Source organism: Sebastes fasciatus, chromosome 7 (assembly GCF_043250625.1).
Source record: "Sebastes fasciatus isolate fSebFas1 chromosome 7, fSebFas1.pri, whole genome shotgun sequence".
Lineage (NCBI taxonomy): Eukaryota > Metazoa > Chordata > Actinopteri > Perciformes > Sebastidae > Sebastes > Sebastes fasciatus.
The window spans coordinates 4,275,383-4,288,429 of NC_133801.1; the positions used below are offsets into that span (position 1 = coordinate 4,275,383).

At 39.7% G+C, this 13,047-nt stretch overlaps 1 protein-coding gene across 2 annotated transcripts; it reads left to right on the forward strand.

The window, feature by feature from the left end:
* The first annotated feature begins 679 nt into the window (after positions 1–679).
* LOC141771145 (WD repeat-containing protein 20) lies at positions 680–8,066 on the forward strand. 2 transcript variants are annotated; one of them, XM_074641099.1, is made up of 5 exons: positions 680–897; positions 1,042–1,508; positions 3,024–3,206; positions 4,605–6,017; positions 6,473–8,066. In XM_074641099.1, the coding sequence occupies exons 2-5, from the start codon at positions 1,092–1,094 to the stop codon at positions 6,518–6,520; spliced, it is 2,061 nt and encodes a 686-aa protein (XP_074497200.1). In that variant the 5' UTR covers positions 680–897; positions 1,042–1,091; the 3' UTR covers positions 6,521–8,066. The 2 variants fall into 2 exon arrangements, with proteins under 2 accessions (XP_074497200.1, XP_074497199.1); XM_074641098.1 differs by having other exon boundaries at positions 680–1,508.
* Positions 8,067–13,047: the final 4,981 nt, after the last annotated feature.

Below are 13,047 nucleotides of genomic sequence, written 5' to 3' on the forward strand. Positions count from 1 at the left end.
ATAATAATAATAATAGGCTAATAATAATAATCATACTATCATTAATAATAGCATGATTATTATTATTGTTATTAATAATAACAGTATTATAATTATAATAATAGGCTAATAATAATAATAACCATACTGTATTATTATTATTACTAATAATAATAATAATAATAATAATAGGCTAATAATAACTATATTTTTATGATAATAGCATTATTATTATAATTATTATTATTAATAGCCTTATTAGTAGTAGCATTATTAATAACAGCATTATTATTTGTATTTATATAATAATAATAATAGGCTAATAATAATAATAATCATGTTATTATTAATAATAGCATGATTATTATTATTGGTATTATTAATAACAGTATTATGTAATATTATAATAATAATAGACTAATATTAATAATACATATATTATTATTGATAATAGCATTATTATTATTATTATTATTATTATTAATAATAATAATAATAATACCATTATTATTACTATAATAATAATAATAATAATAATAATAGCATTATTATTATTATTATTATTATTATTATTATTATTATTATTACTATAATAATAATTTAATGAGTTAATACTACTAATAATAATTAGTTCAATGGTAACCGAATAGTATAAGTTGCATAAAAATGGAAATACTCTTTTTATAAATTACCACTAGCTCAGTTAGGTGTGTACACCATGTTAAAGGTGGTGTGATGGAGGTTAAATGGACCGGATCCTGGTCCGGGTGCCTTCTCTTTACCCCCCCTGCCCTGGACCAGCAGCATCATCATCATCATCATCTCACGTCCTTTCCGCTGGATGATCCGCACCGAGCCCCGCTGGAGGAGGATGCTCACACCGGCTCAGGAGGCTTCCTCTCGGGCTTTAATCAGCAGGTAGCAGCGGTATGGTCTCCAGTACTGGAGGTGTGAAATGCTCTGGAGCAGACCGGATGAGCTGATCTCGGCTGCTCCACATCTCCATCTTTATTCTAGGACTTCAAATCTTTTCTTTTTCCCCTGTATTATTATTATTTCCAGGTCATCTCAGCGTTTCCTGTGCGGCGGCAGGCGGCTGGTTTGTACTAAAGATGGCCGGAGATGGAGGCGCTCTGAAGGATATCAATGAGATTAAATCGCAGTTCCGGACCAGAGAGGGTTTCTACAAGCTGCTGACTCTCTCAGACTCCCAGCAGCGAGGCGGGCTGCCGCGGGGAGCCGGGGCCGGAGCCGGGGGAGCCCCGCTGGGCCCCGGGGCTGCAGCCGGCCCGGTACCCGGAGGAGGAGGAGGTGGAGGAGTCGGGCTGCTGCAGGGGCCCGGAGGAACCACCGCTTCATCCTCCTCCTCTAACGCCGCAGCCAGCTCCTCCTCTCCGGCCGGCTTCCTGCCGCCGGTCCGGGTCTCCATGGTGAAGCTGCAGCCGGAAGACCCGAGCGAGGAGTCCGAGCGGGTCTGCTTCAACATCGGCCGGGAGCTGTATTTCTACACCTACACCAACATCAAGAAGGTGAGTCCTCCTGTTCTTCATCATCCTCCTGTTCTCCTTCCTCATCATCATCCTCCTGGATGGTCAAGGTTAGCTTAGCATGCTCATGTGATGCTGTTAGTTCTGATTTCATCATCTCTTCATGCACACATTAAATCAGTATTTGTGTGTGAACAGACAGTGAATGGTGCATCATGCAGACGGATGCTGCAGGAAAACAGACTGTTTATCTCTCTGCTGCAGCCTGGATGCTAATGATACTATTAGTAATAATAGTAATAGTATTAGCTCCACATTGAGGGAAGAAATACATCTAAGATTTCGAGAATAAAGTCATAATATTATGAGAATAAATTCATAATATTATGAGAATAAAGTCATAATATTATGAGGATGAAGTCATAATATTATGAGAATAAAGTCATAATATTATGAGGATAAAGTCATAATATTATGAGGATAAAGTCATAATATTATGAGAATAAAGTTGTAATATTACGAGAATAAAGTCATAATATTATGAGAATAAAGTCATAATATTATGAGGATAAAGTCATAATATTATGAGAATAAAGTCATAATATTATGAGGATAAAGTCATAATATTATGAGGATAAAGTCATAATATTATGAGAATAAAGTCATAATATTACGAGAATAAAGTCATAAGTTTACGACAAAAAAAGTCGTAATATTATGAGAATAAAGTCATAATATTATGAGAATAAAGTCATAATATTATGAAAATGAAGTCATAATATTATGAGAATAAAGTCAGAAGTTTATGAGAAAAAAGTCATAATGTTATGAGAATAAAGTCATAATATTATGAAAATAAAGTCATAATGTTATGAGAATAAAGTCGTAATATTATGAGGATAAAGTCATAATATTATGAGAATAAAGTCATAATATTACGAGAATAAAGTCATAAGTTTACGACAAAAAAGTCGTAATATTATGAGAATAAAGTCATAATATTATGAGAATAAAGTCATAATATTATGAAAATGAAGTCATAATATTATGAGAATAAAGTCGTAATATTATGAGGATAAAGTCAGAAGTTTACGAGACAAAAGTTGTATTATTATGAGAATCACACATGAATAAAGCTCATTGGACCCCAGTATGCAGAAATATTCAAACACACCATTTTAGAATGGGTGAAAATAACACATTTACACTGCATTAAAAAAAAAACTGCATGTGATTATCATAAAGTGGGCATGTCTGTAAAGGGGAGACTCGTGGGTACCCATAGAACCCATTTACATTCACATATCTTGAGCTCAGAGGTCAAGGGACCCCTTTGAAAATGGCAATGTCACTTTTCCCCTAGCCACAATTTTGCGTAACTTGGTAGCGTTATTTAACCTCCTTCCCGACAAGCTAGTATGACATGGTTGGTACCAATGGATTCTTTAGGTTTTCTAGTTTCATATGATGCTGGTATCTTCACTCTAGCTCAAAAAACTTCATTCTGCTTAGCTGATGTTTTGCTTCTCCTTCCTCTTCATCCCGTCTTGTCTGCAGGCTGTAGACCTCAGCAAGCCGATAGACAAGAGGATCTACAAGGGGACTCAGCCAACATGTCACGACTTCAACCAGTACTCCGCCACAGCGGAGAGCGTCGCTCTCATCGTGGGCTTCTCGGCTGGACAGGTCCAGTATCTCGACCCCATCAAGAAGGAAACCAGTAAACTCTTCAATGAGGAGGTATTCTATCTATCCGTCTGTGTGTTGATTAAAACCTGCTACAACACAACAGAAGTCATTCTTCTAGTGATTTCTTTGGCCTAGATTGGGTGCTGTGATGTTGCCTAGATATCTTCAGTTTCACTTTCCTTTACTGCGTCTCCTGAACGGCCTTTTCTCTTTAATGGGATTCCACCATTACATTTAGGAGATTGGGGGTGTATGCAGGCAGACGTTGTGTTGGGTGTCTCATGAATCTGTTCACCTCCTAAATGAATAAATAAACAAATGACTCGATTAATAAATAAAAATGTCATTAAATGCAGAAAAAATAATATAAAAAATAAATTTAGCCATTAATTCATTGATAAAATGTGACATAAATTTAATTTGCTTCTTTATTTATTTATGTTTGTATTTATTCCCTTATTTATTTACTCTTCTGTTTAATTTCCCCATTTATTTATTTATGTATTTATTTCTATTATCTTTAAATTTATTTATTTATTGTTTGATTTATTTTTTATTCCTTTTTTTTAATTTATTTTTAGACATGTGTATTTATTTATTTATTTCTGCATGATTTTCCCTTTGCATTTCACCCCTTATTTATTTCCACAAACTTATTTATTCCTGTATGCTTTTCTTTATATATTTCTTTACACATTTCTTTTTACATTTATTTATTCATTTCTGCCTTATTATGCAAATGGTGGTTCTACATTTATTTTTAATATTACTTTTGCTATATTTAATGATACATTTATTTATTTATTTATCAAGTCATTTATTTATTTATTCATTTATTTTTATTTCGGCAGATTCTGTCCTCCATAGTTTCTTGATCTCTACAGACCTCCTCTCTCTTCCCATGCTTCCTTTCTGCGTATGCTTCTCTCAACAGTTTATATTTAGCTTTTTTCATATCACATTTTGCTCGCAATGAGGTGACTCAACATCGTGTCCACATAAAAGCACAATACAGGGGAGACACCTCAGGTGAATGATTTAACTAATAGAGATAACAATGAAACTTCCCCAGTTGATTACTGACATTAAGACCATTTTTTTTTGTATTACAAGTGTTCTGAAAAGTTATGTTTTAATATGCAAATGAGGCATTTTCTAATGATAACTTTTAGGAGAAATCTACAGACGTAAGTAGACAAAGTAGTAAAACAAACACTTAAATGTTCCACTAGTCTGAAAGAAATCATGTTGTGAAAAAATCGCAAAATTGATTAGTGCATGAAAAACCATGTTTTGCCTGCAGCGTCGCGCCCTAAGTGTAAATATTTGCAACGTCTGCATTTTTACTCTTCCCATTCTTTCATCTCTTCCAATCGTTCCTACTTGCATATTTTTCTCTAACTCTCTCCTCCCTCACTTTCCTCCGTCCTCATCCTTCCTGTTTTCCAGAGGTTGATAGACAAATCCAAGGTGACGTGTCTAAAATGGCTCCCCAAGTCAGAGAACCTGTTCCTGGCCTCCCACGCCAGCGGCCACCTCTACCTCTACAACGTGGACCACCCGTGTGGCACCACGGCGCCGCAGTACTCGCTGCTCCGGCAGGGAGAAGGCTTCACCGTCTACGCCTGCAAAACCAAGACGCCGCGCAACCCGTTGTTACGATGGGCCGTCGGTGACGGAGGCCTCAACGAGTTCGCTTTCTCCCCGGATGGCGTGCACGTGGCGTGCGTGGGTCAGGACGGCTGCCTACGCGTCTTCCACTTTGACTCGATGGAGCTGCAGGGGGTGATGAAGAGCTACTTCGGCGGGCTGCTGTGCGTGTCGTGGAGCCCCGATGGGAAATATCTCGCCACAGGCGGAGAAGATGACCTGGTTACCGTCTGGTCATTTGCAGAAAGCCGCGTGGTCGCGAGAGGTCACGGCCACAAGTCCTGGGTCAACGTGGTGGCGTTTGACCCCTTCACGACTTCCCTGGAAGATGAGGAGCCTATGGAGCTTAGCGGCAGCGAGGAGGACCTCCACCAGGGGGCACCAAATAACTCCACGCACTTCGGCCGCGTCCGGACGAGCAGCACGTTGTCGCGTCTTTCTCGGCACAGCTCTAAAGGCGGCGGCTCGGCGGCGGTCACGTACCGGTTTGGCTCGGTGGGGCAGGACACCCAGTTCTGTCTGTGGGACTTGACGGATGACGTGTTATACCCACGCCTTCCGCTGTCCCGCGCCTTTACTAACACTTTTGGACCCTCGCTGTCCAACTCTGGCAGCGGGGTGGTCAACAGCACCACAGCAGTTGTGGCAGGAAGTGGAACCGTTGAGGGGCACCATCATCCGCCCAACACCAACACCGGCACCCCCAACCCACCGACGCTCCCCTTACCGCTGCCTCGCTCCCTCTCCCGCTCCAACTCTCTGCCACACCCTGCCGTGGCGAATGCCTCCAAGGGCCAGGGCGCCTCGGAGAGCGGCGGGGGAGGCGGAGGAGGTGGAGGGAGCAGCGTCGGAGGAAACAGCACCCCGTTCAGCATCGGCCGCTTCGCCACGCTGTCACTCCAGGAGCGCAAGTCGGACAAGTCGGGCTCCAGCAGCGGCGTGGAGAAGGAGCACAAGAGGTACCACAGCCTGGGCAACATCAGCAAAAGCAACGACAAGATCAACGTGGCGCCGAGGAGCAACCGTCTGGACGCCGCCAAGGTCCTGGGCACCACGCTGTGCCCGCGCATGTACGAGGTGCCGCTGCTGGAGCCGCTGGTGTGCAAGAAGATTGCACACGAGAGGCTGACGGTCCTGGTGTTCATGGACGACTGCATCATCACAGCCTGCCAAGAGGGTCTCATCTGCACCTGGGCGCGGCCGGGGAAGACAGTAAGTCTTCAATTCAACTATTATTATATTCACGATTAAACAATAATGGTGGTTTTCGATTCACTTATTTATCGTTCAGTCAGTTAAATGTCAATACGTAGTGAAATAATCCGTCGATTGAGGAGTTCAAACATAGAAACAAAGTCTCTGAAACTGAAATGTTTCTGGGGGAGGAACCACCACACCGCCCGCTTTGGTTTCAAAATCCTCCCTTTTTTTGAGGTCACAAGGTGGGAGTTTGTTTTTTATTACTTAAAGTTCATAAGTTCAGTGATATTCTGCAAACAAGTTTTTTTCCTTGAAGGTCAGTAATCAGGTGGATGTTTCAGACTGCAGGAAGATGATTTCACCTCTTCTCCTGAGCGACGATGCTTTTTATCTTCCTGCACGTAGAAGTGGAGTGTAGATTTTCCTCTCGTGTCTAACTCTCCTTCATGTTTTGTCTCTCTGATCAGAACTTGACAGCACAGAACGGGAACTCTCCGAGCGGCACGGTGGTATAGCTGGAGGAGAAGCTTTGCACTCATCCCTCCCTCCATCCACCCTCTCCACCCATCCTCAGATAAGGTCATATTAGGGGCCAACAACCGGAGAGCGTACCCGACCTACCGCTGCAGTATTATACCGTCAGTATAACCCTCTGTACCTGCCACGAACCCAAACCCTGCTCACGACTCACTTCACTCTCATGGCAGCCAGTGTGGTGGGAAACACTTCCTGAATCATCAACAGATTTATGATCAGATAGACGTTAAGGGAACAACAGTAAAACCCAGATGAGCTTTATTTATGTGATGACTTGGTCAATAGTTATCTTGTGGAGGCTTTGTGAGGACGTTCACGGTGGCTGTTCAAGCACACATGTTTGGATATTGTGAATTTCTATACAGCCACCTCGCCTTCGGCAAACAGTGCAGCCATACCCGAGATTTGTCTCCTTCCTTTAAAATCGCGCAAATATATGCGATTGCATTCATGCTTCAAAAATCATAGAAGTGGCGTTCATTCGTTGAGATTATCTTGCTGAACAAAACGTTTAATTTCATAAACGTGTGTTTTGCCACAGAGATTATTTTCTGCAATAATCCAAAAGCCAACGGAACGATCCTGTTGGGTTTTTGTGGAGGGAACCAGGGCGATGCTAACTTCCTGTTTGGCCCACAAAAATATCCCTGCAGCTCTCCATTATGGTGGTCAGCCGTAGGACAGAGCTACTCTGTACTTCAGGGAGAGTTTCCCACCTCGTGCCACTGTGTAAGTTTAAGAAGTTAATCCGCAGTGCTTCGGCCTTCACCTCGCCGCTCCGTGATCAGAGGTGCTTTATCCTTCCTGTCTGCAGCCCCGAAGCAACAAGGAGCAGCGTCCCATCCCTCCCGTCTCCCCTTCATGCAAAAGACACTACAAAAAGCCACGGCCATTGTATTTAAGTTATTTATTTTATCACAAGACTGTGTAGTAATTTATAATGTAAATACTGAAAATACTCTATAAATACAAAAAAGGACAAATGTGTATGGAAACGATGACGTGACAGCGAAGGAAGCGAAGAACAAACAGGAAAGATGAAGAATATTAATATATGAAGATCCTTCTATTGTACATAGACGTTAAGAAACTGAATGTCTGCTGTTTTAGGGAACTTGAAGATGTCAATGTGTTTTTATTTCGTGTGATAGAGTTTCTCCAGTTTGTCTCTGAGAGCGAGCTCGCGGAGGCGTTTCAGGTCCAGTGAGACTTTTTAGAGAGAGACTGACCTGAGTGGAGCACAGAGAGGCTGCTGGCTGTACATTTCACTGAATAGGTCTGAGTAATACTAATTCTCCTGAACAGCATCTTAATAATGGATAACGAACAAACACACACTCTTTGCACATTCCGAACGTAAAACGTCTCTCACACACACACACACACACACACACACACACACACACACTCACACACTCACACACACACTCACACACACACTCAGGCCCTGTTCACACCTGGCATTAACATGCGTCTCCACTTGCGATCTGATCTCACTTCCCCGCTCTATATAAAAATAAACACGTATTCAACACACGGCTAATACAGCGCTGTGACGTAATATTTAGGGCTGTCAATCGATTAAAATCTATAATCTCGATTAATCGCAAATTAATCTCAAATTTTGTATCTGTTCAAAATATACCTTAAAGGGAGATTTGTCAAGTATTTAATACTCTTATCAACATGGGAGTGGACAAATATGCTGCTTTATGCAAATGTATGTAAATATTTATTATTGGAAATCAATTAACAACAAAACAATGACAGATGTTGTCCAGAAACCCTCACAGGTACTGCATTTAGCATAAACAATATACTCAAATCATAACATGGCAAACTGCAGCCCAACAGGCAACAACAGCTGTCAGTGTGTCAGTGTGCTGACTTGACTATGACTTGCCCCAAACTGCACGTGATTATCATAAAGTGGGCATGTCTGTAAAGGGGAGACTCGTGGGTACCCATAGAACCCATTTACATTCACATATCTGGAGGTCAGAGGTCAAGGGACCCCTTTGGAAATGGCCATGCCGGTCCTTAATGTGGCCCAGGATACATTCACTACACACTGCTACAACAATGCGGCCACATGTGGCCCAGACCAGAACGTGGTCTGAGCGATCGGATCTTAATGCGTCATCAACGCGTCCCCACACCTGTTCTTAATAGTGACCACTTGTGATCTGATCACTCAGGACGCATGTTAATACCAGGTCTGAACAGGGACACACACACACACACACACACACACACACACACACACACACACACACTCCCCTCATGGTGTAGCATCATATAAACTGTATCTTCATTCCTGTTGCACCTCAATTGCCTCTTGCAAGAATTTGCACAAACAATAAATCCACAGTCTATCCTGAGCTGCCCGATGAGTGACACAAGGGGTGTTATTGTCTCGTCCAATCCGCTCCCACCGCTCACTGGATGTCTTTGGTGCCGAAGGATTTATAAGGTGTACTTCCATCTTCCATGACCATTTTTTTCTCTTTTAATTCTGCTTATCGAACTCTTCCGGTGCTTCAGATTCCTATTGTATTATTCAAGAAGGAAAATAAACCAAAATATGATGGAAGCAGAAACCACCTATATTTTTTAGCAGATTTTGGGCTGCCTGCCTCGAACCTGCTGAAAGGTATTCTGTGATTATTTTTGATTTAAAGGTAAAATAAAGAAAAAACAAAGTATTCTTTTAGAAGTTTATTGTTTGCAGTTTTACATTTGTTTTTACTAGGGCTGTCTGACTTGACTTGCTCCAAACTGCATGTGATAATCATAAAGTGGGCATGTCTGTAAAGGGGAGACTCGTGGGTACCCATAGAACCCATTTACATTCACATATCTTGAGGTTAGAGGTCAAGGGACCCCTTTGAAAATGGCTATGCCAGTTTTTCCTCGCTAAAATTTAGCGTAAGTTTAGAGCGTTATTTAACCTCCTTCACAACAAGCTAGTATGACATGGTTGGTACCGATGGATTCTTTAGGTTTTATAGTTTCATATGATACCAGTATCTACACTCTAGCTTTAAAACTGAGCCCGCTACAACCTAAAACTTGCCAGTTGCGTTAATGCGTTAAATTAGTGGCGTTAAAACAAATTTGCGCTATTCGTTATTATCGCGTTAACTTTGACAACCCTAGTAATATTACATCAGTAATAATATCCTACGTATTTGTGAATTTCTTTTACATTTTATTAACATCAAAATAAAAGGTTATTGTACCGGCGTTCCCCAGGGACACTCCTGTCCGCCATATGGTACATACTGTATGTGACGGTACTGTAGGTCCAAATGTTTTCAGGAAATCGATAAGCAGAATTGAAAAAGCTCGTTGTTATTCATTTGGAACTGGTTTGAATTCAGAACCAGTTCTTGAAGCCTCGCTGATAACCAACACACCTGCATGCCGCACCAATACGGGCTGCCGAGGTGTTTCTAAGGATCTGCTTTGTATTTTGGGCCCTAACGAACTACTGACTTGCATGTATGATAAAGTTGGAAGCTCCACCGTGCAGCAGTATTTTGATCAGCCTCTTTGTGAGTTATAGAGTTACCTGTCGGACAAATACATCCTATAAATAGAAGAGCAACTACCAGCACTGCAGGAGCCAAGGTTATGCCCTTGTAGCAGCAGACAAATCACCAGGTGTCCTCGCCTTGTGTGAGGGTACTGTTGCAGCCCGTGCCTACTTGTATTTGTTGTCATAGCAACGGCATGTCTGCCGCTGAACTAATGGGCTCTGGGGTCAATATCGGCTTTAAGGCTAAATGAATGCTTCATCATGATGGAAAAACTAGATCTGTTAAAGGAATAATTCACCCCAAAATATCAACCTTCTCCTAAAAATGCAACCCTGAATGCACCCTGATTTAATGTCTGCAGGTGGTCAGGGATGCATTTGGTGTGTGTGTGACTGATATATTAATATTCATACAGCACGCAAAATCTTCCAAACTCCAAGTGAGTTATCTTCCCTTTGTCCCTCTTTACCTCTTTCTCACTATCATGTCTCACATTAGTGTTTCTGATCACAGTCCTCTTCTTTAGCTCTCCAATACATCTATGCATATCATCATATTTTAATGCAGGTGTCTAGACATAATCAGGATGTATCATATCCGAATAAAAGATACCAGGACACATGAACATGATCCTGCATTTTCCTCACAATGTACTCGACATTAGCGAGTCTTGCACTGTCTGCGTGGAAAGTCTGTACGTAGTGAATAGACGCTTAAATTGTGCTGCACAGACTGTTTGAAGGAATCTGATGGGGACATTAAATGTGTGCACTTCCGTACTTTTAGAAAAGACTGTGGTGAAATACAGCAGACAACTATCTGAGAAGACTGAAATATTTAAAATAATGTATTATTTAGCTGATAAATGTGCGTCCTGTATTCAGGCTCTAGAAAAATTAAAGAGGTTTAAGAAAAACGATGACCCTGCTGATGAACTGAAGGGCTAAAATATGGAATCATAGGAGTGATTTAAAAACAATAAATCTGTAAAAGAATAATACAAAATAAACAAATGTGGAAATAAAACACAAATAATTAAATGTAAAAGAATAATTATAAGCATTTCCATTCATTTTCACATTTATTTGTTAATTTATTTCTATATATATATTTCTATATTTTTTTTAAATATATATAAACAGTATTTATTCTTTTTTTGCATATAAATTACTCAGGAAGGTCCACCCAGAGCCAGTTGATTGACAGCTTGGCCTTTCAACGAATAGCAAAAGCAATAGGGAAAAGAATAAGGAAGAGTAATGAAATAAAAATAAATAAATGGCGTTATATAGGAATACATTTTTTTTTTTTAAATATACAGAAGAAAATAGTAAATTACATGCAAAAATTAAATAAGTGTACAAAAATAATAATAGTTTTAATATAATATATAAAAAATACATACAGAAATAAATGAACTGATAAATGTGAAAATAAATGAAAATGCTTATAATTTTTATTTTATATTTTATTTGTCTTTATATTTACAGATTTATTTATTCTTTTTGTTTATTTGTCTTTATATTTCCAGATTTATTTATTATTCTTTTACAGATTTATTCTTTTTTTATGGCACTCCTATGACTCCATAAACCGCTTGTGTGTTTGTATATCGCACTTGCGTTTGTTATTTTTTGGAGTACATCGTCACCTCCAAACTCCCTTCCCTATTTGACATTTATAAGCCCTTCAAACAAATGTTGTTAATCATGTAGAGAAGGGACGAGGTGTACAGCTCCGCTTAGCTTCAACTCAAATCACTTCATAAGTCAAATTGCAGAAGATTGCAGAAGAACAATGAGGAGCGAGTGGGTTTATAATGGAGCAGATTAGGACTATCAGAAATAAATAGGAAGGTGGTCAGAGGCAGGATCACTCCAAAAAAAGTCCAATTAATATCGTTTATCTTGACAAATGTTCATTAAATACGATCCTGCAGTGCAAGACTTCATTTCCAAAACAATAAATTATTACTTGAACTCTTTGTATTTCAAACTAGTAACAGATCCAGTGTGTTAAAAGTGCTTTCAGTTGGTCATCCAAGGATTTACGTTGCTTTCTGCGCTTTAAAAACAAGATTTTGTTTGAATTTTGTGCTTCATTCTGTCAAAACAAAGCATTCATCTAGCCTAATTTCTGTTGAGCCAACTGAGAGAGGTGAAGGCAAAGAACAGAGTGAATACCAGATAAATGGAAGGAGATGGACAGTATTAATGGAGAGAGCAAAAAAGTACAACAGCGTTGAGTCAAATGAGCCGTTGTTCTGCACATGAGACAACATGAGACAACAAATATCATTCCATGTATGTTGTTCATTTTTATGTGACATTTCAGGCTGAAACAAGACACTTTATTATTAGTTTTTATTATTTCTCTCTGTGTGTATGTGTAAAATATGCATCCTCTATTATCACCATACAGTTACCACACACACTCACACACACTCACACACACTCATACACTCACGCACACACACACTCACACACACTTTACACCCGTTCTGGTGGAAGTTATAACAGCAGAATGACGTCACTGTATCCAGTTTGTATATGGAGATCTGTTATTAAATCCTGAAACAGTCGTGTGTGTCCTGTAATATATATCAGCATAACATCCTTTACGAAAAGGTACTTCAAGTTTATTTTTATGAAGTAAACTTCAAGTATATTTCCCAATTATTTATGTAATAAGTATACTAATATCAGTTTACTAGTAATCTACTTGTAAGTGTACTACTCCAATACTTCTTGGGACTAAATTGGCCCACTTTTTAGCTTATAAAAGTGTACTTTTAAGTGTAAGAATATTAATCTTTGAGTACAAAACTAGTTTACATCTAAGTTGTATTTTATAAAGCAACTATACTGTGAAATGAACTATACTACAAGTGATCTTATGGGTGTACTGTTAGTTTACTAGATATATACCCACTTTTTAGTTTATGAAACTACACTTTAAAAGGT